Genomic DNA, 27,658 nt, shown 5'->3' on the forward strand with positions numbered 1-27,658 from the left:
ATCAGAAGGCATGAAACGCTCAGTTTCGTTTTCGTTTCAATATGGGGGAGGGGGGGGCGATTACATCAGGCTCGGCGAGGAGTTCTTAAACGCTCCGACTTACCGAGAGACATTTTTTTTGCGGGGGGTTAGGGCCAAACCACCTGCTCGAAACATCAAACGCAGCCTCAACTCTGCGCTACGTGGGATCTCTCACATATTCCAAAATGTATCCAGTGACTGCAGGGCCACAAAGAGGATAAGGTTTGGAGATTGTAACAAAATGTATCCGCAACGCCCGTCGCTCGCACCCGCACCCGCACCCACACACACACACACATACACACAGGGGACGGGACAATTCCACGTCAATTTCAGCCCGAACCTTGTAATATCTCACCATGTTTCTCCTGGATACCATTTTATCTAGTTGTTTTGCAATGTGGACGAGGGTTTCGTCTCTCCCCATGGCAGCCAGTCAGGTCAATCCTTGAAAACGCACACGCACAAAAATCCAGCAGGGAGGTGGAGCCACGCACGGTGCAAAAAAACAGCCACAACAAAAAAAAAATCTTTTTTTTTACCCCTTTCTAAACCCCCCCCCCCAAAATCTCCCCGAGTTGAAAGTCGAGGAGTCTCTCGCAGGAGGAGGCGTGCACCGACCGATGCCGCCGTGCCAAGTTCCCCCGGCTCAAGAAAGTAACCAGTTGGTGTAAAACTTCAAGCTTTGCAGACAGCGCCCAGAATAACTGGCCGGGGACTAAACTAGGACACTGATTTAAAGGGCAGCACTCGGGGTTCAGCTTAAAAAAAAAAATGGTAATAATAATACTTTTAGTTGGGTGCCAGGAGGAGAAACATCATTACCAATGTGTTGCAAAATGAAGTAAAACGTTGGCGTTTTTAATTCGGAAGGAATTGGACAACTTGATCCGGATGTGCACTCTATTTCCCCCACTCCCCTCCATCCTCCTCCCACTATCCCTCCATCCTCCTCCCACTATCCCTCCATCCTCCTCCCACTATCCCTCCCACTATCCCTCCCTTCCCCTACTCTCCTCCCCCCTCGTCTCCCATTATCCCCCCCCCTCCCACTAGCCCCCTCCCACTATCCCTCCCTTCCCCTACTCTCCTCCCCCCCTCGTCTCCCATTATCTCCCCCCTCCCACAACCCCCTTTTCACCCCCTCTCCCATTATCCCCCCCCTTCTATCACTATCCCCCCCCTTCTTCCCACTACCCCTTCCCCTGCTATCATCCCCACCCCTTCTCCCACTATCCTCCCCCCCCCCCCCCACTATCTCCCACTACCCTCTCCCCACTATTCCCCCACTCTCCCTCTTCCCCCCCACTATCCCCTTCCCCTTACCCCCACCAATATCCAATCAACAATTATAGAGCGGTCCTGAGCTACCATTTACCTCATTGGAGGTCCTTAGGCTCTTTAACTGGACTTTACACAAGATTCAAGATTTAAGAGAGTTTATTGTCATGTGTCCCTGATAGGACAATGAAATTCTTGCTTTGCTTCAGCAAAACAGAACATAGGCATGACTACAGAACAGATCAGTGTGTCCATATACCATTATATAAATATATACACACATTAATAAATAAACTGATAAAGTGCAAATAACAGATAATGGGCTATTAATGTTCAAAGTTTTGTCCGAGCCAGGTTTAATAGCCTGATGGCTGTGGGGAAGTAGCTATTCCTGAACCTGGTCGTTGCAGTCTTCACTATAAGCGACAGGTGGCACAATGGGCTAAGTGTTCGGCTGGCAACCGGAAGGTAGCCGGTTCGAATCCCGCTTGGAGTGCATACTGTCGTTGTGTCCTTGGGCGAGACACTTCACCCACCTTTGCCTGTGTGTGAATGTGTGTGAGTGATTGGTGGTGGTCGGAGGGGCCGTAGGCGCAGATTGGCAGCCACGCTTCCGTCAGTCTGCCCCAGGGCAGCTGTGGCTACAGAAGTAGCTTACCACCACCGAGTGTGACTGAGGAGTGAATGAATAATGCGATGTAAAGCGCCTTGAGTATTAGAAAGGCGCTATATAAATCCCATCCATTATTATTATTCCTTCTATCCTGTATCTGTACACTACGAACGGCTCGATTGTAATCATGTAGACTTTCCGCTGGCTGGAACGCTTTTCACTGTACCTGTACGGTACACGTGACAACAAACTAAACTCAACTAAAGCCCCTGTCCCACTTTCACGACCTGATTGGCGACCTCTGCCGAGTTTGCCTTTGATTCATACTCGCAGCATGGTCGCCACGAGGTCGTAGGAGGTCTTCGTAACCCTTCCTCGTGCTCGTGAGTGGTCTCAAGTAGGTCGCGGCGTTTTTTCCAGCCTGATAAAAAATGTCCACAAGTTTTAAAAAAAGGTCGGCATAGGAAAAATTGATATTTTACTCGTAGGTAGGTCGTATGTAGGTCATAGTAGATGGTGGTCGTAGGTAGTCGTAGGTTGCTAACTGGCCCGAGAAAAAAAATGCAAACATGTTTTAATTTTATCATGTGATCATTTTCACTCGTAGCTAGTCGTAGTTGGTCTTAGGTGTAGAAGACTGAGGTCGAGGGGGTCGTAGGAGGTCGTAGACATAGTCGTAGGAGGTCAATAGACAATAGGTGCAGGAGTAGGCCATTCAGCCCTTCGAGCCAGCACCGCCATTCAATGTGATAGGTTGTAGGAGGTCTTTTACTTCGGCGAGTCAACACGACCTTGACATTTTTTTCAACTGGTCTAGGGTCTTCTAAACTCGTGGATTAGTTCGTCCAAGTGGGACAGCCCCTTAATGACTGATAAGTGAATCTTGGCAACAGCTGAAACTGGGAAAAAAGTGAATATAAAAAATAAGAGCTCAGATCATGTGGGGAAACAACAGAAGCTACCCATGTAACTCTGCAAGTCTGAAAGTTACCGTCAGCTGTTTGCTTCTAACCTGAACTCTTCCTGACGTTGAATTCCTTCTTCAGTTGTTTACGGCCCACTGAGTCTGCGCCAACCAGTGACCCTCGCAAACTAACACTATCCTACACACACTAGGGACAATTTACAATGATATAGAAGCAAATTAACCTACAAACCTGTACGTCTTTGGAGCGTGGGAGGAAACCGGAGCTCCTGGGGTAAACCAGCACAGGTCACGGGGAGAACGTAGAAACTCCGTACAGACAACACCCTTAGTCAGGATCGAAACCGCATATCTGGTGCTGTGAGGCAGCAACTCTACCACTGCGCCACCGTGCCGGGTTGTAGAATTACTGATCTGTGCAAACTTGCTGCAATTCCCAGCATTTACAATGGGAATTGATCTGGAAAATCTATGCCATAATTTTATGCCATATCCACCGGGTGGCGCCATCTGCGAAGGCAGCCTCGGCAACAGTCTGTCTTTTCATCTTTTTTTGTTATTTTGAGTGCGTTTTAAAAGTTTGTGTTAATGTTCTCTGGTTTGTTTTATATGGGGGGTGAGCGGGGGGGGAGGGGGGGGGGGTGGGGGTAGTCGGGGAAATTTTTTTTTCAATCTCTTACCTTGCCGGAGATGCGATTGTTTTCTGGGTCGTAACTCCGGTCGCTCTGCGGCCTAACATCGTGGAGCTGGAGGCCTTGCTCGGGACTGACTTTGAGCCCCACCGCGGGGACGTGGACTTACCATCGGAGCCGATCCCTTGCCTGGGATCGACGCTCCAACCGCGGCATGCGTTTTTCACCATCGAGGAGCGCGCCGTCTCGGGTAGACACCGACGTTTGTCTCCAAACGACACAGAAGGTTCGACCAGCCCCGACCCAGGGTCGATCGCCCGGTGCGGGGGAGCTGAGATTCCCCCCCCCCTCCCCCCCCCCCCCAGATGCAGGAGCTTGATCGCCCTGACGCGAGGGCCCAATCGGCGCCGGCTACGAGAGTCAAGATCGTCCCGTCAACGGAAGGCTCGAGGCCCCCGAGAACAAAGAAGGGAAGAGATTGAACGTTTTATCGCCTTCTATCACCGTGAGGAATGTGGAGGAGTCGCTGTGGTGGATGTTTATGTTAAAATGTATTTTGTGTGTCTTGGTGCTTTTTATTGGTAAATCAAATTCCTCGTATGTTGCAAAACATACTTGGCTAATAAAGTATGATTATGATTCATCTTCATTCATTAGAATTTACCTGTTGAAATTGTTTTAAAGCATTTTAGATTTTTATTTTTTAACTAATAATATATATTTTTAAGCATAAATAGATCCAAAACCTTAAATGCTTTAACAAGAATTACAGAGTGGGCCTCATGGTAAAGGGATAAAGGATACTTAAGATATCAAAGAGAATTGTTATTTTTTATATGCAGCACAGGAATATGCACCCTTTTTCCCACAACATCAAGTTAAGTTAATCTCCTCATCTAACATGTGATCCATATCCTTCCATTCCCTGCATATCCAGGTGCCTATCTAAAAGCATCTCAAATGCCTCCACCACCTCCCCGTGGCAACGTGTTCGAGGACCCTGCAACTCTGTGTAAACAATGTTCTCCCCCTCCCACATTTCCTTCAGACTTTGCCCCTTTCACCTTAAAGCTACGCCCTCTTGCCTTGGACATTTCCACCCTGGGAAAAGAGACTCTGACCTTCTATCAATATGCAATAGACAATGGGTGCAGGAGTAGGCTATTCGGCCCTTCGAGCCAGCACCGCCATTCACTGTGATCATGGCTGATCATCCACACTCAGTACCCCGTTACTGCTTTTTCCCCATATCCCCTGACTCCGCTATCTTTAAGAGGTCTATCCAACTCTCTCTTGAAAGCATACAGAGAGTTGGCCTCCACTGCCTTCCGAGGTAGAGAATTCCACAGATTCACAACCCTCTGTGTGAAAAAGTATTTCCTCATCTCTGTTCTAAATGGCTTACCGCTTATTCTTAAACAGTGGCCCCTGGTTCTGGACTCCCCCAACATCGGGAACATGTTTCCTGTGTCTACTGTCCAAACCCTTAATAATCTTATATGTTTCAATAAGATCCCCTCTCATTTAAATTCCAAAGTATACAAGCCCAGCCGCTCCATTCTATCAACATATGACAGACCCGCTATCCCAGGAATTAACTTTGTAAACCTACGCTGCACTCCCTCAATAGACAATAGACAATAGGTGCAGGAGTAGGCCATTCGACCCTTCGAGCCAGCACCGCCATTCAATGTGATCATGGCTGATCATCCACAATCAGTACCCCATTCCTGCCTTCTCCCCATATCCCCTGGCTCCGTTATTTTTAAGAGCCCTATCTAGCTCTCTCTTGAAAGCATCCAGAGAACCTACCTCCACCGCCTTCTGAGGCAGAGAATTCCAGACTCACCACTCTCTGTGAGAAAAAATGTTTCCTCGTCTCCGTTCTAAATGGCTTACTCCTTATTCTTAAACTGTGGCCCCTGGTTCTGGGCTCCCCCAACATCGGGAACATGTTTCCTGCCTCTAGCATGTCCAAGCCCTTAACAATCTTATATGTTTCAATGAGATGCCCTCTCATCCTTCTAAACTCCAGAGTGTACAAGCCCAGCTGCTCCATTCTCTCAGCATATGACAGTCCCGCCGTCCCGGGAATTAACCTTGTAAACCTACGCTGCACTCCCTCAATAGCAAGAATGTCCTTCCTCAAATTAGGTGACCAAAACTGCACACAATACTCCAAGTGTGGTCTCACTAGGGCTCTGTACAACTGCAGAATGACCTCTTTGCTCCTATATTAGATTCCGCTTGTTATAAAGGCCAACATGCCATTCGCTTTCTTCACTGCCTGCTGTACCTGCATGCTTACTTTCATAGACTGATGTACAAAGACCCCCAGGTCTCGTTGTACTTCCCCTTTTCCCAACTTGACGCCATTCAGATAATAATCAGCCTTCCTGTTTTTGCCACCGAAGTGGATAACCTCACATTTATCCACATTAAACTGCATCTGCCATGCATCTGCCCACTCACCCAACCTGTCCAAGTCGCCCTGCATCCTCGTAGCATCCTCCTCACTGTTCACACTGCCGCCCAGCTTTGTGACATCTGCAAATCCCTTCATATAAATAATTAATGTAGATTAATCCCATCTAAGCCTCTCATACCTACAGTATATCCACTTTTATCAGGTCTCCCCTCAGCCTCTGAAGTTCCAGAGGAAACGGTACTTGTGATTGAAGAAACAAGTCGGTTCTGTTGTGCTCAACGTTCCAATGAGATCAAACTAAATAAGCAACATGAACAGCCTAATCTAGTGTTGACAGTATCGTCCATTCAGCCCGAGCTGCTTGCAGCAGCTGTGAATTCTTCCCAGACTCCACCACCTTCAGAGATTAGCTTAGTTTAGGTTAGAAATACAGCACGGAAAAAGGCCCTTCGGCCCACCGAGTGTGCACCGATCACCGCACACTAACACTATCCTACACACACTAGGGTCAATTTACCAATTTTCCAAAGCCGATTAGCCTACAAACCTGTACGTCCTTGGAGTGTGGGAGGAAACCGGAGATCACGGAGAAAAACGGAAGCAGGTCCCGGGGAGAACGGACAAACTCCGTTCAGACAGCACCCGTGGTCAGGATCGCACACGGATGTCTGGCGCTGTAAGGCAGCAACTCTACTGCTGCGCCACCGTGCCACCCAGAGATTCAAATGATAAATCCATAAGTTACATAACGCTAGCACATTCACGAAATCATTCAATATTCGTAGCCTTACAGCAAGGTCCGTACATTTCCAGTCTACAAACTTCATTTGCAGTTGCGACAACTTGTTATTGCAGTTTCAACTATATATTTAATGATACTCCCATGCAGTGCCTTGGGACATTTTGTTATGTTCGAGATGCTATAAAAAATTGTAAGATGCTGTCATTATCCCAGCATTTTAAGTTTGATTTTACAGCCAACTTTCATGGTGTGATTATGGGCTGGAGGCACAGATGGTGAACTATAAGGTCATAGAACTGGTAGGCAGCAGAGGGGAGCTTCTCGGAACATCACATCTATGTCAGCTCCCAGTAGAGCCATTCCTTCAGTTCTGCTTCTTCAGCCTTTTCACATAGCTGAGAATGACGGTGGGCAGTGCAAATTTAGTTTGTAGTTTAGACATACAGCGTGGAAACAGACCCTTCGATCCCCGCACACTAACATCATCCTACACACACACTAGCGACAATTTATAAATTTTACCAAGCCAATTTGCCCACAAACGTGCACGTCTTTGGATTGTGGGAAGAAACCGGAGCACCCGGAGAAAACCCACGCGGTTCACGGGGAGAATGTACAAACTGCACCTGCAATCAGGAATAAACCCGGGCCTCTGGCACGGTAAGGCAGCAACTCTACTGCTGCATCACCGAAACGTCACCCATTCCTTCTCTCCAGAGATCCTGCCTGTCCCGCTGAGTTACTCCAGCATTGTGTGTCTATCTTCGGTTTAAACCAGCATCTGCGGTTCCTTCCGACACACTGGGACCTTTCCATTGTAGACTGTCATAGTCCCATAGATGTTCCAATATCTCCTTGTGTAGCTTGAATTGTATGACCTCACCCTTTCCTACATTGAATTTAGTTTGACAAGTTTTCATCCATTCAAACAACCAATATCCAGTTAAGAGTGTGTAAATCTCCTCATCGCAGCCTGTCCTCCTCTTTATTGTTGTCATCAGCAACTTGGCATTCTCCCTCTTCCTCCAAGTGATAGGTTAGCCTGCAAGATTAGATCATATCAAATCAAAAATGGATTCACAATTAACTTCACAATTGGAGGACTGATTCAAATGGGTAGTTGTGGAGGATTGCTTCTCTGATTGGAAGCTCATGGGGCCATTGCCGTGTCCACTGTTGCTTGATATCTACTACACCAGTGATTTTGATGACAATGTGTTGACTTTGTTGGTAAATTTGGAGACGAAATTAGAAGTGAGCAAGGATATCTAAGTTTACAACTGGATCTACTTGTAGATCAGATAGGAGGATGAGCCAAGGAAAGCCTCAGAATTAAAGGACGTTCTTTTAGGAAGGAGATGAAAAGAAATGTCATTAGTCAGGGGGTGGAGAATCTGTGGAATTCTTTGCCACAGAAGGCTGTGGGGGTCAAGTCAGTGGATATTTTTCAGGCAAAGATGGATAGATTCTTGATTAGGACTGGTGTCCGAGGTTATGGGGAGAAGGCAGGAGAATGGGGTTTGGAGGGAGAGATAGTTCCACCGTGATTGAATGGCGGAGTAGACTTGATGGGGCCGAATGGCCTAATTCTACTCCTATCACTTATGACCTTAAGTCATTCAAGAGATAGTAAATAATTGAGAGGCAAGAGGTAATTTATTTAGGGGGGGCTCCCATTAGTTTTATGGATTCTCGCTCCGGACCATTTGGATTACAACCTTTAATCCACGTTGACAAATCCTGAGAGCTCTTATCTTGAGTACCAGCCTTTTACGTGGCACTTTATCACCTAGTAAACTAAAAGTCTCTGATACAGTGTAATAAAGTTATTGGGCTATGAAGCACAGAAGCAGGGCCTTCAGTCCCACTCAGCCAGGCTGCCCATGGTACCTTTATGAGCTAATCTTAATAGTCAAGAGTGTTTTATTGTCATATGTCCCAAACAGAACTATGAAATTCTTACTTGCAGCAGCACAAAAGAATATGTAGAGTACTCTGTACTATAATGCGGTACTGTAAACAATATAATAAACAAAAAAGGTTTGGTATGTATATATACACACATATATATCACACATAAAACTAACAATCATAGTGCAAAAAGATAAAACCAATGACCCCCCCCCCCCCCCCCATCCACCACCCCCACCACATCCACCACCCCCACAAGTCTATGTAGTTCAGAGCTTATTTGGAGGTTATGGTGTTTAATAGCCCGAGAGCTGTAGGGAGGGCTGTTCCTGAAGCTGGATGTTACAGTTTTCAGGCTCCGATATCTTCTTCCCAATGGCAGGAATGAAATGAGTGTGTGGCCAGGGTGGTGTGGGTCTCTGGTGATGCTGGCTGCCTTTTTGCAGTTGCAACGTCCGGTTATTAAATACTTGACAAGACATTTGCTGAATTCTGACATTTTACTTGCCCTCCGTGAAAGGCCCGGATAGATGAGAAGAGGATGTTTCCACTAGTGGGAGAGTCTAGGACCAGAGGTCATAGCCTAAGAATTAAAGGATTTCCTTTTGGAAGGAGATGAGGAGGAATTTATTTCATCAGAGGATGGTGAATCGGTGGAATTCATTGCCACAGAAGGCTGTGGAGGCCAAATCAATCGATATTTTTACGGCAGAAATAGATAGATTCTTGATTAGTACGGGTATCAGGAGTTATAGGTAGATGGCAGGAGAATGGGGTTAGGAGGGAGAGATAGATCAGCCATGATTGAAGTGGCAAAGTAACTTGATGGGCCGAATGGCCTAAATCTGCCCCTACACCTTAAGAATTTATAATCTCCGGGCGAGAGGACAGCCAAGGTAAGCAGAATATTCTCCATTCAGAATTCCTCAATGTTAAACCTCTTTAATGATTGACCAAGGTCAGTTAAGCAGAGAACATTTGTTTTGCTGATATTACAGGTTACCCCTCAGCATTTGCAAGCTTCGGAGCAGAAGGTCAGGGCTGTTTGTGTGTCCCCTCTCCACTGTCAGCACACGTTTAGATGCATAGAATTTCTTGCCCAGAGTAGGGGAATCGAGGACCAGAGGACATAGGTTCAAGGTGAAGGGGAAAAGATTTAATAGGAATCTGAGGGGGTAACTTTTTCACGCAAAGGGTGGTGGGTGTATGGAACAAGCTGCCAGAGGAGACAATTGAGGCTGGGACTATCCCAACGTTTAAGAAACAGTTAGACAGGTACATGGATAGGACAGGTTTTGAGGGATATGGACCAAGCACAGGCAGGTGGGACTAGTGTAGCTGGAACATGTTGGCCGGTGCAGGCAAGTTGAGCCGAAGGGCCTGTTTCCACACTGTATCACTCTATGACTCCATGGTGTACGATTACTGATGTTATGTTACTCAGGGCAGAAGTGGAAGAGGCATTGAAAGATGTTGGTGTCAAGCTGATAGTGATTGCCTATGCCCTGTGGGAGACAGTCTTAGATGAACACCTTCAGAGCTATGATATTGAAGAGGTTGGATGCCAATTCTGTTTTATAACAGGGGCAGGCCCACAGCACAGAGTCAAGCCATCAATCAGAGGATAGACACAAAAAGCTGGAGTAACTCAGCAGGTCAGACAGCATCTTTGGAGAAAAGGAATAGGTGACGTTTCGTGTCGAGATCCCTCTTCAGACAGAGTCTTGGAAATGCTTAAGAGTGCCAAACCGTGACATTGGTGCATCCAACACTAACAACCTGAGAGATATTTGAGTATATTGTTGCAATATAATAAGAAACAGCAAATATCACCAGTGATAAGTATCATTCAAGAATTTCAGTTGAATCATTTTGCATATCACGGTAGCCAGATTTGATGGTGTTGGATCCTCGTATCTCTCCTCTCAGTGGCAAATGCATGTGTTTAATGTGGAATTTATTGAAATGCCTTCGCTGATACTCAAACAGAATTGAATTCTGAGTCACACGACTGTGACCATGTGGGTTTTCCCCAAGTGCTCTGGTTTCCTCCCACACCCCAAAGACATACGGGTTTCTATGTTAACTGGCATTGGTAAAGATTGTAAATTGCCCTTGGTGTGGATAGGATAGTGGTAACGTGCAGGGATCACTGGTCGACGTGGACTTGCTGGGCTGAAGGTCCTGTTTCTGCACTTTAAACTAAACTGATATATTAGGAGAAGGTACACAAAAATGCTGGAGAAACTCAGCGGGTGCAGCAGCATCTATGGAGTGAAGGAAATAGGTGACGTTTCGGGCCGAAGCCCTTCTTCAGACTGAATATATTTTGTCTAAATATTTCCGTGACGCTGATACGTCAGTCAATGACGCCGGCAGTCGCTGAAAAAAATCACCACGTGGGACAGGCCCTTTAAGCTTTTGGTAAAGGCATAGATGGCAGAGGTAGAGTAAAGGAAATGTGGGATAAACAGGACGGAATTAAAACGTAAAAATAGAAAACTAGCAAATAATACATCAAAGCAGGTATGTTATTAATTTTTAATAAATAGTGAATTACATTGCAATGCATAACAAAATGCAATATTTTTCTTCAGTCTTTATACCAGCAAGTCTCACCTCTCCCTCTCTCTCTCTCTCTGATACTGGAGTTTGTACACACTCTTTGCAGTTAGATACATCAAACACATTTTTGAATGAAGAAGGGTCTCGACCCGAAACGTCACCCATTCCTTCTCTCCAGAGATGCCGCCTGTCCCGCTGAGTTGCTCCAGCATTTTGTGTCTACATTTTTGTATTTCTTGGCCCATTTCACACCCATGCACAAACCTTCACTTATTCAAGGTTTTCTCAAGAGCTCTCTTGGGAAAAACATCACTCACCCTTGCCAGCAGTTTTCATGGAGCTCACAAGGGGTAGCCTTCTGATAGGCAACTGTGCTGGGCGTGGGGTGGGGAAAGAGACAGGAGAAAGTTGTCAGGGTGGGGGCAAGGAGAGGGCAGAGGGAGGAATTGCTGATATATTGGAAGGATGAGGGGAGACCTCATTGCAACTTACCAAATAGTGAAAGGCCTGGATAGAGTTGATGTGGAGAGGATGTTTCCACTAGTGGGAGAGTCTAGGACCAGAGGCCATAGCCTCAGATTTAAAGGACGTCCTTTAGGAAGGAGATGAGGAGAAATTTCTTGCGTCAGAGGGTGGTGAATCTGTAGAAATCTGTGCCACAGAAGGCTGTGGAGGCCAAGTCAATGGATATTTTTAAGGCAGAGATGGATGGACTCTTGATTGGTACAGGCGTCAGGGGTTATGAGAAGGGGGGGGGGTAGGAGGGAGAGATAGATCAGCCATGGTTGAATGGCAGAGGAGACTTGATGGGCCGAATAGCCTAATTCTGCTCCCGTTACGTATGACCTTATTTGGCAAAATTGAAACTGCAAGAGAAGGCCAACACTCAATCATTGCCTGGGCTGGCGTTTACTGAACATATTTGTACCAAGCATGTCCTCGCTCTGATGCAACAGTTCCATCATTTTCCCCAAATCTCCTGAGTTGGCTAAACTGGTCAAGTTTATTGCATTTGCAAGCATCGTACAAAACCCAGTTGTGGCCTTTACCTATAAGCATATTCACATGCATGGTATTTAACGACTGTTGATTTTGAACTCAAGTCACCCCAGAAATCACTTGGAAGTGTTGGGAGTAACTCAGTAGGTCAGGCTATATCTCTGGAGAACATGGGTAGGTGATGTCTCGTGTCGGGACCCTTCTTCAGACTTCCTGCTGAGTTTCACCGCTTGTATCATTCGTTATCACCTTCGCCACAGCCAACAATGGACCATTGTGGGCTCCACCTTTCCCTGATCATCGTTGGTGGCCTTGATTTGTCCTTTTGCATACCTTTCATTCATCTGTACCATTTCCGTATCTCTCGTTTCCCTCTCTCCCCTGACTCAGTCTGAAGAAGCTCGACACGAAACGTCACCTATTCCTTTTCTCCAGAGATGCTGCCTGACCCGTTGAGTTACTCCAGCATTTTGTGTCTATCTTTTGTACCTACGCATGCCGGTGATCAATCAGTTCTTTTTCAGGTTGCAAAGTCGGCCCAGAACACTCCATCTTCATCATGCTTCACAACAGTGACAATGCATTCTTCACTTGGATCATATCATTTAAATGCTGAATCATGTAGTCCATGTACTGTTGTTTCAGTGAACTGCTCCAGTGTCCTCGGGGAAATGTCATCTATTTTGATCTTTGTCAAACAAAGGACGTTTTTGACAGGAACTATTCTGGGTTGATCAACTCTTTGAAAGCTCAATTAATGGGTTTCCTTCTGGAGACGATTCTGATGTTAATACTTCAAGACTGTGAGTAAAAGTCCAGACTTGGAGGAACCATGGCCGTTATATACGCGCGGACTTGCAAATCTCAACGACAGCCAGAGGAGTAGAGATTCAGTGAAGGAATCAGAGGGCAAAATTCCGTCAGGTGTTATTGAGCGGACTTCTTCTTGGTTCTTGGTTTCTTGGTCCTCCAAAATATTCCAAATGGAATTTAAACTGGAGGTGGTGAAGGGAGGGCTTAAGCCAGAAAGGGTTATTGGGAAGAAAGAGCTACTTTAAATTTAGTTGCATCTGGTTGGGTAACTATAGTTGGGTGGAGATTATTCCATGCTTTAATTGTGCGGGGGAAGAACGAATTGCTGTACACATCTGTCTTTGTAGCTGGGATCACAAATTGGATCGAATGCCCTCGTCTGCTCCTAATTGGTTTGGGTTTGGTGTAGGTCTTGTAATCTATGTCGAGCTGACCATTTAACTGATTACTCTATCCTGTTCCTTGGGATAAAGCAGTCACTTCTGATTGTGTCACTAATAATAGCTCACCTGCATTCTCCTCATCAGTTTTAAATTGAAATTTAATCTAAAAGTCCAGTTGATTTCTTACAGTGTGCTAGGTTAGGTTAAATAAAGCTTAGCCCATTTTTGCACGTGACCAGAAATATTAGCATCCTTTGCCACTCGATCCATTTATTGTTGGTTTGAGTTACATGTGTTTGTGCGTGTGGCCTGGGTTCAGATTGCACGCAGTTGGGTGACCAACTCATTCGAAAACCACCCACACTCTATACCACCCAAGACCCACTTGTACCGCCAATCTATATCCACGAACCCTCGTCATGTTCCGCCCCCAGCCATTTTCGCAAACTCTTCAGTGTAATATTTTGTAGATATTTATTTGAAAACCATTGATGTTCGAGCATGCAAATAAGTGAAGCCCTCCTACATTTCCTTCAGTCGTCTATCTGTAGGTCCTTCAAGTGTATGAACAATAAACTCTTTTAAACAGAAGACTCCATCAGACTAACATTCTTCATGCAGTTCATGAGGAATTATGATGATAAGCAATGTTTTTAAATGTACACTACTAAGCCATGGATTCTTCCAATTGCTTTTTACTTCGGAGGCTTCTGTATTTGGCAGCCAACATTGTAGTGTGGTTCAGGTGGTTACAATTCAGTAGATCATATTAAACATTTAATTTCACCTCATATTTACTGTATTCCTATTCCCCCTTATTCTCAAATTATGCAAAACATTGTCCAAATACCACAATGCAACCTGTGCATTGCACCATCCAGTTTGCATATCCCTTTTATTGAATGTACGCAATACTCCACTCAGTCCTTGCACCCTGATACAACCTGGGCATTTCTCCATTCAATCCATGTACAGTATTCAATTCGTCTCTTTGGTCCAACATCAATTTAACGAGTGCGATGCTCCATGTCACACACCCTTGTCAATCCGTGCACTGTGTTTGTACTCTAGTTCAATTTATGACACAACGCATTTTTATACGCACCTCAACTCTAATCTGGGCAATGCTCCATTCCATCTGAGAAATGCTTCCCACAATCTATAAATCCCAATTGAATCTGGTCGGACCTTTACATTTCTTTCAGCTAGAATCCCATTTCCCATACCCCAGTCAGTCATGGAACGCAACATTCAACCCTTATTCTGTACTGACCCTACAAAATAGTACCTGTCTAATGTAATGTTTCAGCCACACATCGACAAATGCCTACAAGACTCCTCAGTGAAGCATGGCTCATTCATGAAGACGCTCGCACTTCAGAGCATCTCCTGTCTGCAGCATTCCCCGTCATAATCCTGAGAGCTGCTTCTACCTCTGTGGACATATCTTGTTCAAATGAGGCAGTGAAAGCCGGATCCTTTGAAAGGGATAACAGTTAAATATCAGGACAAAATGGTCACTGCAGACTGAGGCCCAGCCTTCACATAAAACAGTTCCAGCCTTTGATCGGTACTTGGCTGGAGGAACCGTGAGTCTCCAATGATTACAAGAACAATGTTCAACGGGCATCGTGACACAAAGCTGATGTGCCAGGTTGGCATTCCAATGAAGGCACGGCCCATCGCGCCAAACCCGTGGACAGAAACCCAACATGTCCGAAGGGTTTTTGTTTGAAAGTTCATGAGATTACAAGTCTGTTCCAATGGAGATAGGGTGGATCTGGTCATTCAGACAACAGATGAACATAGTCCACCGGAAAGGCTCCCGACCTTGACTTGTCTCCTTCTATTTGACCAAGCTGTGAAAGAAACAGATCCACACAATTAAAATTATTTAATATCACCAGGAAGTCATTTATCTCTGACTTATGAAAGTTTATGGGGCACCACAGCGGCACAGCAGTAGAGTTGCTGCCTTGCAGTGCCAAGGACCCGGGTTCGATCCCAACTACGGATGCTGTCTGTACATTCGCCCTGTGATCACTTAGGTTTTTTCTGGGTGCGCTGGTTTCCTCCCATCTTCCAAAGACGTGCAGGTTTGTGGGTTAATTGGCTGCTGTAAACTGTCCCCACCCAGTGTGTAGGATAGAACCAGTGATCTCGACAGTGATCTCGATCTTGTTGGGACGACAGATGGCACAATGGGCTAAGTGTTCGGCTGGCAACCGGAAGGTAGCCGGTTCGAATCCCGCTTGGAGTGCATACTGTCGTTGTGTCCTTGGGCAAGACACTTCACCCACCTTTGCCTGTGTGTGAATGTGTGTGAGTGATTGGTGGTGGTCGGAGGGGACGTAGGCGCAGATTGGCAGCCACGCTTCCGTCAGTCTGCCCCAGGGCAGCTGTGGCTACAGAAGTAGCTTACCACCACCGAGTGTGACTGAGGAGTGAATGAATAATGTGATGTAAAGCGCCTTGAGTATTAGAAAGGCGCTATATAAATCCCATCCATTATTATTATTATTATCTCTGGTCAGCACGGACTCGATGGGCCGAAGGGCCCATTTCCATGCTGTATCTCTAAAATAAAATACACTTAAAGTGCATTACGCCATGTTGTGTTTCCCAAAATCGTTCTGATGTCCTTGTGCAACTTGTGCGGGACATCAGAACCATTTGATTTAGCGCTAAGCTCTAGAGGCATGCCTCCACTGTTAATCAATGGAGATTTAGCAATTCCCAATGTGGGTCTCCAAATTTTTTACTGCAGAGCGCTGGGTTCAATCCTGATACGATACGAGAGAACTTTATTCCCAGGAGTCAAGGGATATGGGGAGAAGGCAGGCACGGGTTATTGATAGGGGACGATCAGCCATGATCACAATGAATGGCGGTGCTGGCTCGAAGGGCCGAATGGCCTCCTCCTGCACCTATTTTCTATGTTTCTATGTAGGAGGGAAATTGGTCTGCCAACATTCATAGAACACCTCAAGATACATGAAATTAAAGTGACGAGGGGAAAGGATTGGGGATGAGCAAAGATTGGGGGATGCCAAAGACATACAGGTTTGTAGGTTAATTGGCTTCGGTAAAATTGTAAATTGCCCCCAGTGTGTAGGATAGTGATCGCTGGTCGGCACGGACTCGGTGGGACGAAGGGCCCTGTCTCTGTGATGTATCCCCCTTAACAGACAATTGGGTTGAAGGATCTTTTCCTTGTACCAGAGGACTCCACGAATGGAAAAACAGCACAAGAAAATGCACCCAGGTTTGTCATTCACTATATTACATCACAGGTAGAGAATAGGGATGAGCTGTTCACAGAGGGGGAACAGTGGAAGAGGGTCTCACAGAACTCTGAGAAAGGAGGAGACCTTCTTCAAAGTAGGCATACCTTGAGGCGATATCACAGCAGACCAGTCAAAATTTAGAAACCAGGAACTTCAGATGCTGATTTACAAAAAAAAGTGTTGGGAGTAACTCAGTGGGTCAAGCAGCAAAGCGGGAGAACATGGATAGGTGACGTTTCTGGTTTGGACCCTTCTTCAGACTGATCATCATGTTTGTCTGAAGCAATGCCAAGTACATGGTGAATGTCTAGCGTTCTGCAAGGTACTTTCAGTGTGGTTTTGTACAAACCATGTTCTCGGGGTATCTAAACCTAAATTTTAGTAGTTATTTAAGTTATGATGTCGGATGGAAGCTGCATACCCAAATCTCGTTGCACCTATGTGCAATGACAATAAAAGATATTATTATTATTATTATTATTATGTTAGGTGGAAGCTTGGATAACAGTGATAGGAGCTTCTGGAGAGCAGCGAGGGCAGATACTCACCCACCAAAACAAGTCTTCCTCTCCAGTTACAACAATGACCTCTCCCTTGGCGAAGGTCAGCTCGTCGGAATTGTCCGCAGTACAGTCCAAGATTGCCTTGACCCTCTTCTGTTTCAGCTTCACCTGCAGAAGTCAACACAGTGAAACACTGCACCATTGCCTTTTCCCCAATATTCTGCCGTACAGTATTGCAAGGTGCTTGATTCTCTCATTATTTTTTAATTCTCAGCAAATGGACTCTGCTGGCAAGATCAGTATTTACTGTTAATGCACCAGCTGCCCCAAGGACTTGGGGGATCATACCTTGAAACTCGACGACCCAACTCTTACTGCAATCCAACAGCTTGAATTTCAGATAGACACAATCTGTTGGGAGTAACTCAGTGGGTCAGGCAGCATCTCTGGAGTAAATGGGTGGGTGACATTTCCGGTCAGGACCCTTCGTCAGAGGAACCCGCTGAGTTACTCCAGCACTTTGTGTCTATCGTTGGTATAAATCATCGTCCGCAGCTTTAGACTTTAGAGATACGGTGCAGAAAAAGGCCCTTCGGCCCACTGAGTCTGCGCCGACCAGTGATCCCCACACATTAACACACTAGGGCAAATTTTACATTTACACCAAGCCAATTAACCGACAAAACTGTACGTCTTTGGAGTGTGGGGGGGGGGGGAAACCGAAGATCCCGGAGAAAACCCACACATGTCACGGGGAGAACGTACAAACTCCATAACGACAAGCACCTGCAGTCAGGATCAAAGCTAGGTCTCTGGCGCTGTAAGGCTGTAGCTCTACACCACCGTGCCGTCCCAGTATCCAGGATAGGACTAGTGAATGGATGATTGCTGGTCGGCGTGGAGTCGGAGAGCCGAAGGGCCCATTTCAAAACTGCATCACTGAACTAACCTAAACTAAACTAACATCAAAGGTCAAGAGTTTGGTTTTCACCTCATCACATTGAATGATTTCTGACCTCCCAATGGAAGATTCACTACAGCAGCCCAGGAAGAGATGACACCAACTCACCCCAACAGATTTTCTTGGCAGTGGTACAGGGATTGGTTTGGAGTTCACAGGAACAATATAGACATCATCATGATTTCTTGAATTTGGCTCTGTTGGTAAAATAATATAATTTTTTATAAATGAGAAACACACAGCACAGGAAGTAATTCTTTGGCCACCATGCCCGGCTATTTCTTTGTGAATTGATTCAACTCGATCACCACTCCCCACTTACAATTCTGTAGCACTCACTAGGAATTGATTATACCAATGTTGAAACATTCATGCTAAAGATTGGATTAAAGTTGAATGACTATAAGCCCTGTCCCACTGTACGGGTTCATTCAAGAGTTCTCCCGAGTTTGCCCTGATTCGAACGCGGATATTTACAGTAATAGCCGCTTGTAAGTACTCGGGGCTCTCGTGGACATTTTTCAACATGTTGAAAATCCTTCACAAGTCTTCCCGAGCTTACCGCGATTCCCGAGTACCTGCCGTTAGCGTTACGAGCCGCTAATAGACGTCCCGAGCTCCGACGTACCAGCTACGTTCATTCTACGTGCTTACCACGAGTTTGATTTTTTTTTTTTTTAAACTCGGGAGAGCTCTTGAATGAACTCGTACAGTGGGACAGGGCTTTTAAGATTTATCGTTGGAGTTTATTGTCACGAGGTACAGTGAACAGCTTTTGTTGCGTGCTATCCAGTCAGCGGAAAGACAATACATGATTACAATCGAGCCATTTACAGTGTGTAGATACATGAAAAGGGATTAACGTTTAGTGCAAGGTAAAACCAGCAAAGTCTGATCTAGGATAGTCCAAGGGTCACCAATGAGGTGGATAGTAGTTCAGGACTGCTCTCGAGTTGGCGTGAAGGATCTTTAAGGTATGAAATACTCCAACCGTTGGGTTTTGAATGCCACTGCGAAACACTTTCTCTGCGAACATCTCCACCGTTTGTTTAAACTAAAGGGCCTGTCCCAATTTCACGACCTCTGCCGAGTTTGCCCTTGACTCATACTCGCAGCATGGTCGTCACAAGGTCGTAGGTAGGTCGTGATGCTAGTTGTAGGTACTCGTGGCATCAAGTAGGTCGGGGCGTTTTTCTAGCCTGATGAAAAATGTCCACGAGTAAAAAAGGTCGTGAATTAGGTTGTGAAAGTGGGACACGCCCTTAACAATGGTGTAAAAACCCGTTCCACGTTGCAGGCACCGTCAGGTTTGCGGTAAAGTTTGCACATCATAAGATCATAAGCGATAGGAGCAGAATTAGGTCACTCGCACATCAAGTCCACTCCGCCATTCAATCTATCTCTCCCTCCTAACCCCATTCTCATGCCTTCTGCCCATAACCTCCGACACCCGTACTAATCAAGAATCTATCTATCTCTGCCTTAAAATATATCCACTGGCTTTGCCTCCACAGCCTTCTATGGCGAGGAATTCAAGGCAGAGAAATATTGTCCTCCGCATCCAGAATCCGGCTCCATTGGTTTTAATGGGACTGGAACCAAAGTTATGAAGTCAATAGAAATCATTGCATCAAATATACATACTACCTTAATTCCCAGGTCTATGCTGACACATACCTCTAGGCTTCTTTACTGCTTTGCCCCCACTGGGTATCCTGATGAATGTTGTACGATTGGGACTGAAAAACATGATTTAAAGTGAAATGGTGATTTTTTTAATTTATTTTGTTAAGGACACGACAGCACAGAATGAACAAACACAAACCCAAAGGATAGACACAAATGGTGGAGGAGTACAGCAGGTTGGGCAGCATCCCTGGAGAAAATAGATAGGCGATTTCAGGTGGGGACCCTTCTCCAATTTAAGTTTAGTTTAGTCTAGACATACAGCACGGAGACAGACCCTTCAGCCCATCACGCATGGTGCTTGTGTAGACAATAGGTGCAGGAATAGGCCATTCGGCCCTTCAAGCCAGCACCGCCATTCACTGTGATCATGGCTGATCATCCACAATCAGTACCCCGTTCCTGCCTTCTCACTGTATCCCATGACTCCGCTATCTTTAAGAGCTCTGTCTCGCTCTCTCTTGACAGCATCCAGAGAGCCATTCCACAGACTCACAACTTGTTGTGGATAGCATGAACTCACAGAGTCCCTTGTCTAGAATTGGGGAATCATAGAAGGCATAGGTTTAAGGTGAGGGGGGGGGGTAGTTTAATTAGAACCCGAGGGCTAACTTTTTCTCACGGAGGGTTGCGTGTGTATATGAAACGAGCTGCCGAAAGAGGTAGTTGAGGCAGGTAATATCGCAACATTTACGAAAAATCTCTATCAATACAAACGCACAATTAAGATTTCACAAGAGACCAGCTGCGGCAGGGCTTGGGTGATGAAAGCACAATGATCAGCCCGGTACAGGAAAGCAGAGCTCCCTACCTGAGTGGCGGCTGCGGTTCATGCGTGGGTGCTGGCTGCATGGGAGGGGGCTGTGGCTCGGAGTGCTGCAGAGTCGGCTCAGTCGGCAGCTCCTGCCTCCGGCACTCTGGCAGTTCTGTCGGAGCCAGCGAACCCCAGTGGTGGGACAACCTCTTCTGAGAAGCCGACCTGCTCTGGCAGCTCAAAGCATCTGTGGACCCATCAACCGAGTGTCTCCAAGGCAGATCCAGACGGCCTGACCAAAATTAAAGAGTTGGTATCGTTCATCATTTAATCGGCAATCTTAAGGCAATTTTACTGATAGAACATCGACAGACCATTCCGCACACCTGCCATATTATGGGCCAAACGCAGGCAGGTGGGATCAGTGTAGATGGGGTAGGTCAGTCTCCCCGTGATCACATCATAAGGCCAGAAGTGATAGGAGCAGAATTAGGCCATTCGGCCCATCAAGTCTACTCTGTCATTCAATCATGGCTGATCTATCTCTCCCTCCTAACCCCATTCTCCTGCCTTCTCCACATAACCCCCGACACCCATACTGATCAAGAATCTATTTATCTCTGCTTTAAAAAATATCCATTGACTTGGCCTCCACAGTGAATTAATTTGCAGTGAATTCCACAGATTCGCCACCCTCTGACTGAAGGCATTTCTCCTTATCTCCACCCTTTGTGGCGGGCACGTTTGCTCAGCCAACCTCCAGGCTGCGGTTTGTCTGATTTGACACGCAGGTTGTGAACAACTGGCCAATAGTCCAAAGAGAAACTGCAATTCCAGATCTTAAAAGGAGATTCTCTTTCAGTTCAACTCTACGCCTGAAATGGTTCATCTGCTCCCCGCAGAGGGGGTGCCCCGGCCAAACACAGGGAAGGGTCTGTGGAACAAAGGGAGTGATTACCTGGAGCTTTCGTGGGTGGAGTCACGTAGCATGGAGCCAGCGAGTGAACAGGGCTATGCCCCGGTGACGAGGAGCCACGTCTGTTTTGCCCGTCCATGGAGCCAGCTGAAAGAGGGCATCACAATGCTATGAATCCATTGTGTCCAAAAACTGGGCGGTGAAGGGTCTCGACCCGAAACGTCACCCGTTCCTTCTCTCCAGAGAAGCTACCTGCCCTACTGTGTTACTCCAGCTTGTTGTGTCTATCTTCGGAGCAAGCTTGAAGGCTACCTGAACACAGGCAAAAATGGCCATGGAGGGCAAGTAAAGCCAAGGCGTCACTGAGAGGCAAGCGCATGGTTGGGTGAATCAAGCTTAATCCAGCCCAGTACAATAATCACTCCTCAACCCATTAGAAAATTCAGTGGCAGGGGCCCGCAAGGTGAATGTGCCAAGCACACACACACAGATGGTGGTGTGGCATGGCACAAAAAGCTGGAGTAACTCAACGGGTCAGGCAGCATCTCTGGGAAAAAGGAATGGGTGACGTTTCGGGTCGAGACCCGTCTTCAGACCGAGATCCGGGGGAAAGGGAAATGAGAGTTATAGACCGTGATATAGAGAGAAATAGAACAAATAAATGAAAGATATGCCAAAAGTAAAGATTATCAAGGAAATGGTCCATTGCTGGTTGTGGGCTGGGATAACGAGTTATACAGGCAATGAAATTCAACAGGGCGACAGTGTAACTAGTACGATGACTAAGTTGGGGAGGGATGCAAGGGTTGCTTGACGTTAGAGAAATCAAACATCATAGCGCTGGTTTGGAAGATGCCAAGCGAATTATGAGGTGCTGATTTGCTTTTGGCCTCACTCTGACAATGGAGGAGGCCCAGGACAGAGATGTCAGTGTGGGAATGGGAAGGGGAGTTAAAGTGTTTGGCAATTGGGTGAGGCAAGTTGAATAGAAACGTTCAAGTGAAAGTAAACAACCATGAAAGGGAGAAGAGAACAGAATGGTAGAAAAGGATAGAGATAACGGAAGAGAGAGGGGAGCTCAAATGGAGGGTGGATGCTACAAACAGAGCTAGCAGGACCAGCTGAGGGAAAATCAGGTTAGCACCTAATGTTGGGTTAGTTTAGAGATACAGCGCGGAAACAGGCCCTTCGGCCCACCGGGTCCGCTCCGACCAGCTGTCCCCGCACATTAACACTGTCCGACACACACTAGGGACGATTTTCTTTTTACATTTAGCAAGCCAATTTACCTATGTCTCCGCACGTCTTTGTGGTGTGGGAGGAAACCGAAGATCTCGGAGAAAACCCACGCAGGTCGCGGGGAGGACATAGAGACAGCACCCGTGGTCGGGATCGAACCCGGGTCTCCGGCGCTGCAAGCAATGTAAGGCAACAACTCTACCGCTGCGCCACTGAGTAAAAATCATCATTAGCATTTCAGAACTTTCAATTCAACTGTAAATTCACGATGAGATCCCCCAAGGTGACGGCTGTAGCCCCTGCCAGGTAGATCGTATTTCTAAAGGCTCCCTTGTCCCAGTCTACCCCTTAAACACTCACCCCTGGTGAACGTCTTGATTGGCAGTGGTGGTGGGACCGAGTCAGAGGCTGGAGACGGAGCTACTGTCTTCGGCAGAAGCACCAAGGCCCCGTACGTCTCATTCACGATATTAGTGCCGGCGAAACTCCATCGCTCCTTCTTGGAGCCGGACGGATTGGGGTTGACGAACAACGAGGAAGTTACGGAGTTACTCGGAGAAGTGGTGGGCGAGATCTGGCTGAGACCACTGGACTTGAAGGATCTTTGCGAAGGGCTGACCTGGTGCAAGGAGCGAGACAACAGCGGTTGCGGTGAGACAAGTCAGCACTACGGCCAATGGCATTAAACAACATCACGCAACACACAAACAGGCCAATGCCTCATGCTTCCTCCAACTCGGGGAGGATCAAAGCTAACCTTCCACCTCAAATCCATTCACCCCTCACGTTCCCCCCTATGATGAGCGTTTGTCAACATCGGGCCTGTACCCGCTGGAGTTTAGAAGATTGAGGGGGGACCTCATTGAAACATACAGAATAGTGAAAGGCTTGGATAGAGTGGATGTGGAGAGGATGTTTCCACTAGTGGGAGAGTCCAGGACTAGAGGTCGGAGCCTCAGAATTAAAGGATGTTCTTAGAGGAAGGAGATGAGGAGACATTTCTTTAGTCAGAAGGTGGTGAAACTGAAATTATTTGCCGCAGAGGGCCGTGGAGGCCAAGTCAGTGGATATTTTTAAGGCAGAGATAGATAGATTCTTGACTAGTACAGGCGTCAGAGGTTATGGAGAGAAGGTATAAGAATAGGGTTGGGAGGGAGAGATAGATCAGCCATGATTGAATGGCAGAGTAGTCTTGATGGGCCGAATGGCCTAATTCTACTCCTATTCCTTATGAGTTTATGACCTTATGACCTCAGCTTAGACACAAAGCGCCAGAGTAACTCAGCGGGTCAGGCAGACCGAGTCCGAAGAAGGGTTCCGACCCAAAGCGTTGCCCATCCTTTGTCCCGCTGAGTTACTCCAGCACTTTGTGTCTATCTTTGGTGTAAGCTTTCCTTTCCACGCATCCACCCCGGCTTTGAATGTACTCAGGCAGAGATGCTGCCTGATCCGCTGAGCTACTCCAGCTTTTTGTGTCTATCTATGGTGTAAACCAGCATCTTCAGTTCCTTCCTACACAATATTCCATTCATTCACAAACAGGCCTCTTGGTGTTCGGGACAGTAACCCACCACAAGAGGGCAGCACTGGTTCACCTATCCCATCAGAAGAGGAAATAGAGTTGGTCTTGCAGTTTTCCCTTTAAGATCAAAACACTAACAAATTAACAACATTATTTTATAGAGCACGTTTAACTTGTAAAATGGTTCCCTCCACTTGAAAGGTGCATTATCAAACCAATCCACAACAGGCTATACGATCCTGCGTGGCAAAAACCTTGTTTTAAAGAATAGGCTTTTAACAACATCTTAAAGATGGAAGTGGAGGTCAAAGCTGAGAGAGCCGACTTAGGAAAGGGGTCCCGGACCCTCCATTGCTGAAGACGCAACAGATCAGAGCAGAACAATTCACCATCTTGAATGTTTCAATCAAATCATGTTCATAAGTCGAATTAGGCCATTCGGCCCATCAAGTCTACTCCACCATTCAATCATGGCTTATCTATCTTCCCCTCCCAACCCCATTCTCCTGCCTTTACATTATCCTCGACACCCTTACTAACCAAGAATCTGTTAATCTCTGCCTTTAAATCTCTGTCTGAAATCCCCTGTTTTTTCTGTGTTTTCAGGGCCCTCTACTAAATCGCTTATGCACTTCCAACTGGCTTTGATATCCTCCATGTATAGTGATGCCTGCTGTACTATGGGCGGCATGGTGGCGTAGCGGTAGAGTTGCTGCCTCACAGCGTCAGAGACCCGGGTTCGATCCAGACTGCAAGTGCTGTCTGTACGGAGTTTGTACGTGGTCCCCGTGACCGATGTGGTTTTCTCCGGGTGCTCCAGTTTCCCCCCACACTCCAAAGACGTCCCGGTTTGTAGGATAATTGGCTTCTGTAAATTGTCAATTGTCCCTCTAACTGTCATATGTTGAAAGAATGGAGTAGCTAGGCTTGTATACACTGGAATTTAGAAGGGGATTTTATAGAAAAATATAGGATTATCAAGGGATTGGACACGCTGGAGACAGGAAACATGTTCCCGATGCTGGGGGAGTCCAGAACCAGGGGGCCACAGTTTCAGAAAAAGGGCTAGGCCATTTAGAAAACTGAGATGAGGAAAAACTTTTTCACCCAGAGAGTTGTGAATCTGTGGAATTCTCTGCCTCAGAAGGCAGTGGAGGCCAATTCTCTGGATGCTTTCAAGAGAAAAGGTAGATAGAGCTCTTAAAGATAGTGGAGTCAGGGGATATGGGGAGAAGGCAGGAACGGGGTACTGATTGTGGATGATCAGCCATGAATACAGTGAATGGCAGTGCTGGTTGGAAGGGCCGAATGGCCTACTCCTGCACCTATTGTCCCTAATGTGTAGGATCTATTGTCCCTATTGCTAGTGTACAGGGTGATCGATGGTCGGCACGGACCCAGTGGGCGAAGGGCCTATTTCCGCTCTAAACTAAACGCAATATTCCAGCAGAGGCCTAAACATTGGCCAGCAGGCCGACACCAAAACCGCAGGGTCTAATGTTACCTTTTCATCCATGTCCTCGTCACTGTCATAAGCATAATCCTGATGCATAACCCACTCGTACTCCACATGAACTGAGGGACTGAACTTCCCCGCCAGCACCTGATCAATCTGCAAGCAAGCGACACAGGACAGTTCAACTTCTGCTTCATGCTCATCACAATCAGCTTAAAAATGGTCTAGCTGTTTGTTCCAAAACCGTACCAGTTCCTCGCAGCGGGTATGGTTGAACTTCTTCGCCACGTCCAGGGCCGTTTCTCCGACCACGTTCCCTGCGAGAGGAAAAGTCTGGAGGTTTAGTCTAGTTTAGAGACACAGCAGAAACTGGCCCTTTGGCTCACAAGTCCGCACTAACCAGCGATCCCCGCACACTGACACTATCCCACGCACACGAGCAACAATTTACAATTTTACCAAGCCAATTAGCCTACAAACATGTACGTCTTTGAAGTGTGGGACGAAACCAGAGCTCCCGGAGAAAACCCATGCAGATCACGGAGAGAAGGTGCAAACTCCGTACAGGCAACGCCCGTAGTCAGTGATCGAACAGGGATCTCTGGCGCTGCAAGGCAGCAACTCTACTGCTGCGCCACCGTGCCACCCGACGGGTGTGAACCAAGTCACACAATCCCAGTCAATGATCCCGTGTCTTGGCTAGTTTACAAAATGGGGCACAAACTGAGGAAAGGAGCCACAAGTATGCATCCTGTTCTAAACAAGTGCTCCACACTTCCTGCCCACGGTGGCTCACTGCTGGAATTATTCAGCTTCAACTAAGACCACCATCCCAGTAGCATCTGCTTCATAATCATCTCATTTCTCCTGTTGAACAGCAAGATTTCTCAAATTTTTTTTTTCTTGCTGTGTAGGAAGGAACTGCAGATGCAGGTTGGCAAAAAGACAGACACAAATGCTGGAGTAACTTAGCGGGTCAGCCAGCATCTCTGGAGAAAAGGAAGAGGCGACGTTTCTTCCGATCTGTGAATAAGGGGCAAGGGGAAACTAAAGAATGAAGAGGTACAAAGACCAAATGAATGAAAAGGTGTGACAAGAACAAATCAAAGCCAGGAAGTCAAACAAATCAAAGATCAAGGAAAGGTGGAGCCCACAATGGTCCATTGTTGGCCGGGGAAAAGGTGATAACAAGTGGATACCAATGAGTGAAACCAAGCAGGACGACAGTGAAACTAGTACGATGACTAGTCTGAAGAAGGGTTTCGGCCCGAAACGTTGCCTATTTCCTTAGCTCCATAGATGCTGCTGCACCCGCTGAGTTTCTCCAGCATTTTTGTGTACCTAGTATGATGACTAGGGTGGGGGTGGGATTGAGAGAGAGAGAGAGAGAGGGGGGTTACTTGAAGTTAGAGAAATCAATATTCATACCGCTGGGTTGTAAGCTGCCCAAGCAATTGCTGTTCCTCCAATTTGGCTTGTAGCAAGGAAAAATAAATAAAGTGGGGGGGGGGGGGGGGGGAAGGACAGGCGATGGTTTGGAAGCTTAACGCCAGTGCTTGAATGAGCAGAACGTGACACATACTGCTGGTCTGTTTTTTTCTTTAAACAAACACATGCTACTAGGCATGAGGGGGCCCAAATTCATTCTGCTCGATAAAGACAAACTTCTTGGCCCAATTTTGTGTTGATTTACAACGAGATGATTATCACACTGAGATTGGAACTCTAAAAAAGCCACATGAACTGCTGAAGGGAATGCTGGAAGGAAGGGGCCCAGGGTCTTCCTGGCCAAACTCCACAGGGGCGGGGAAAAAAAATCTTCGTACAGCAATTTAATCGCTGAAAAACCACCCTGATGACAGGGTGCTGGAAAATAAAACATAGCATTAAAGCACTCTGGGAAAAGTAGAAGAGGCAAGCATATCAGTGACTGCCGATGAAGCCATAAAGGGTGCAATTTTGGGCCCCATATCTGAGGAAGGATGTGCTGCCACTGGAGAGGGTCCAGAGGAGGTTTATAT

The 27,658-nt window shown here is 46.6% G+C and overlaps 2 protein-coding genes across 9 annotated transcripts in view; both read right to left on the reverse strand.

Annotated features, from left to right (window-relative positions):
- LOC116988371 (transcription elongation factor A protein 3-like) overlaps window positions 1-880 on the reverse strand; it is a 39,371-nt gene extending 38,491 nt beyond the window's left edge. For 2 of the 7 annotated variants that reach the window (XM_033045026.1, XM_033045023.1), the window contains exon 1: window positions 365-877. In XM_033045026.1, coding sequence (XP_032900917.1) covers window positions 365-448 — 84 coding nt within the window. In that variant the 5' untranslated portion in view covers window positions 449-877. Of the gene's footprint in view, window positions 1-364 lie in introns of all 7 variants that reach the window. The other 5 variants (XM_033045020.1, XM_033045021.1, XM_033045022.1 and 2 more) reach the window with 5 other exon arrangements.
- A 12,883-nt stretch (window positions 881-13,763) lies between these two features.
- Window positions 13,764-27,658, reverse strand: part of LOC116988372 (arf-GAP with SH3 domain, ANK repeat and PH domain-containing protein 2-like) — an 83,820-nt gene continuing 69,925 nt past the window's right edge. Inside the window, exons 20-28 of one of the 2 annotated variants that reach the window (XM_033045028.1) lie at window positions 25,887-25,954; window positions 25,686-25,793; window positions 23,020-23,278; window positions 21,463-21,567; window positions 20,562-20,796; window positions 19,742-19,803; window positions 18,173-18,261; window positions 17,149-17,271; window positions 13,764-15,172 (exon numbers count right to left, since the gene is read on the reverse strand). In XM_033045028.1, the coding sequence (XP_032900919.1) occupies window positions 15,098-15,172; window positions 17,149-17,271; window positions 18,173-18,261; window positions 19,742-19,803; window positions 20,562-20,796; window positions 21,463-21,567; window positions 23,020-23,278; window positions 25,686-25,793; window positions 25,887-25,954 (1,124 nt within the window). In that variant the 3' untranslated portion in view covers window positions 13,764-15,097. The remainder of the gene's footprint in view (window positions 15,173-17,148; window positions 17,272-18,172; window positions 18,262-19,741; window positions 19,804-20,561; window positions 20,797-21,462; window positions 21,568-23,019; window positions 23,279-25,685; window positions 25,794-25,886; window positions 25,955-27,658) is intronic. The other variant, XM_033045029.1, reaches the window with a different exon arrangement.

Source organism: Amblyraja radiata, chromosome 27 (genome assembly GCF_010909765.2).
Source record: "Amblyraja radiata isolate CabotCenter1 chromosome 27, sAmbRad1.1.pri, whole genome shotgun sequence".
Classification (NCBI taxonomy): domain Eukaryota; kingdom Metazoa; phylum Chordata; class Chondrichthyes; order Rajiformes; family Rajidae; genus Amblyraja; species Amblyraja radiata.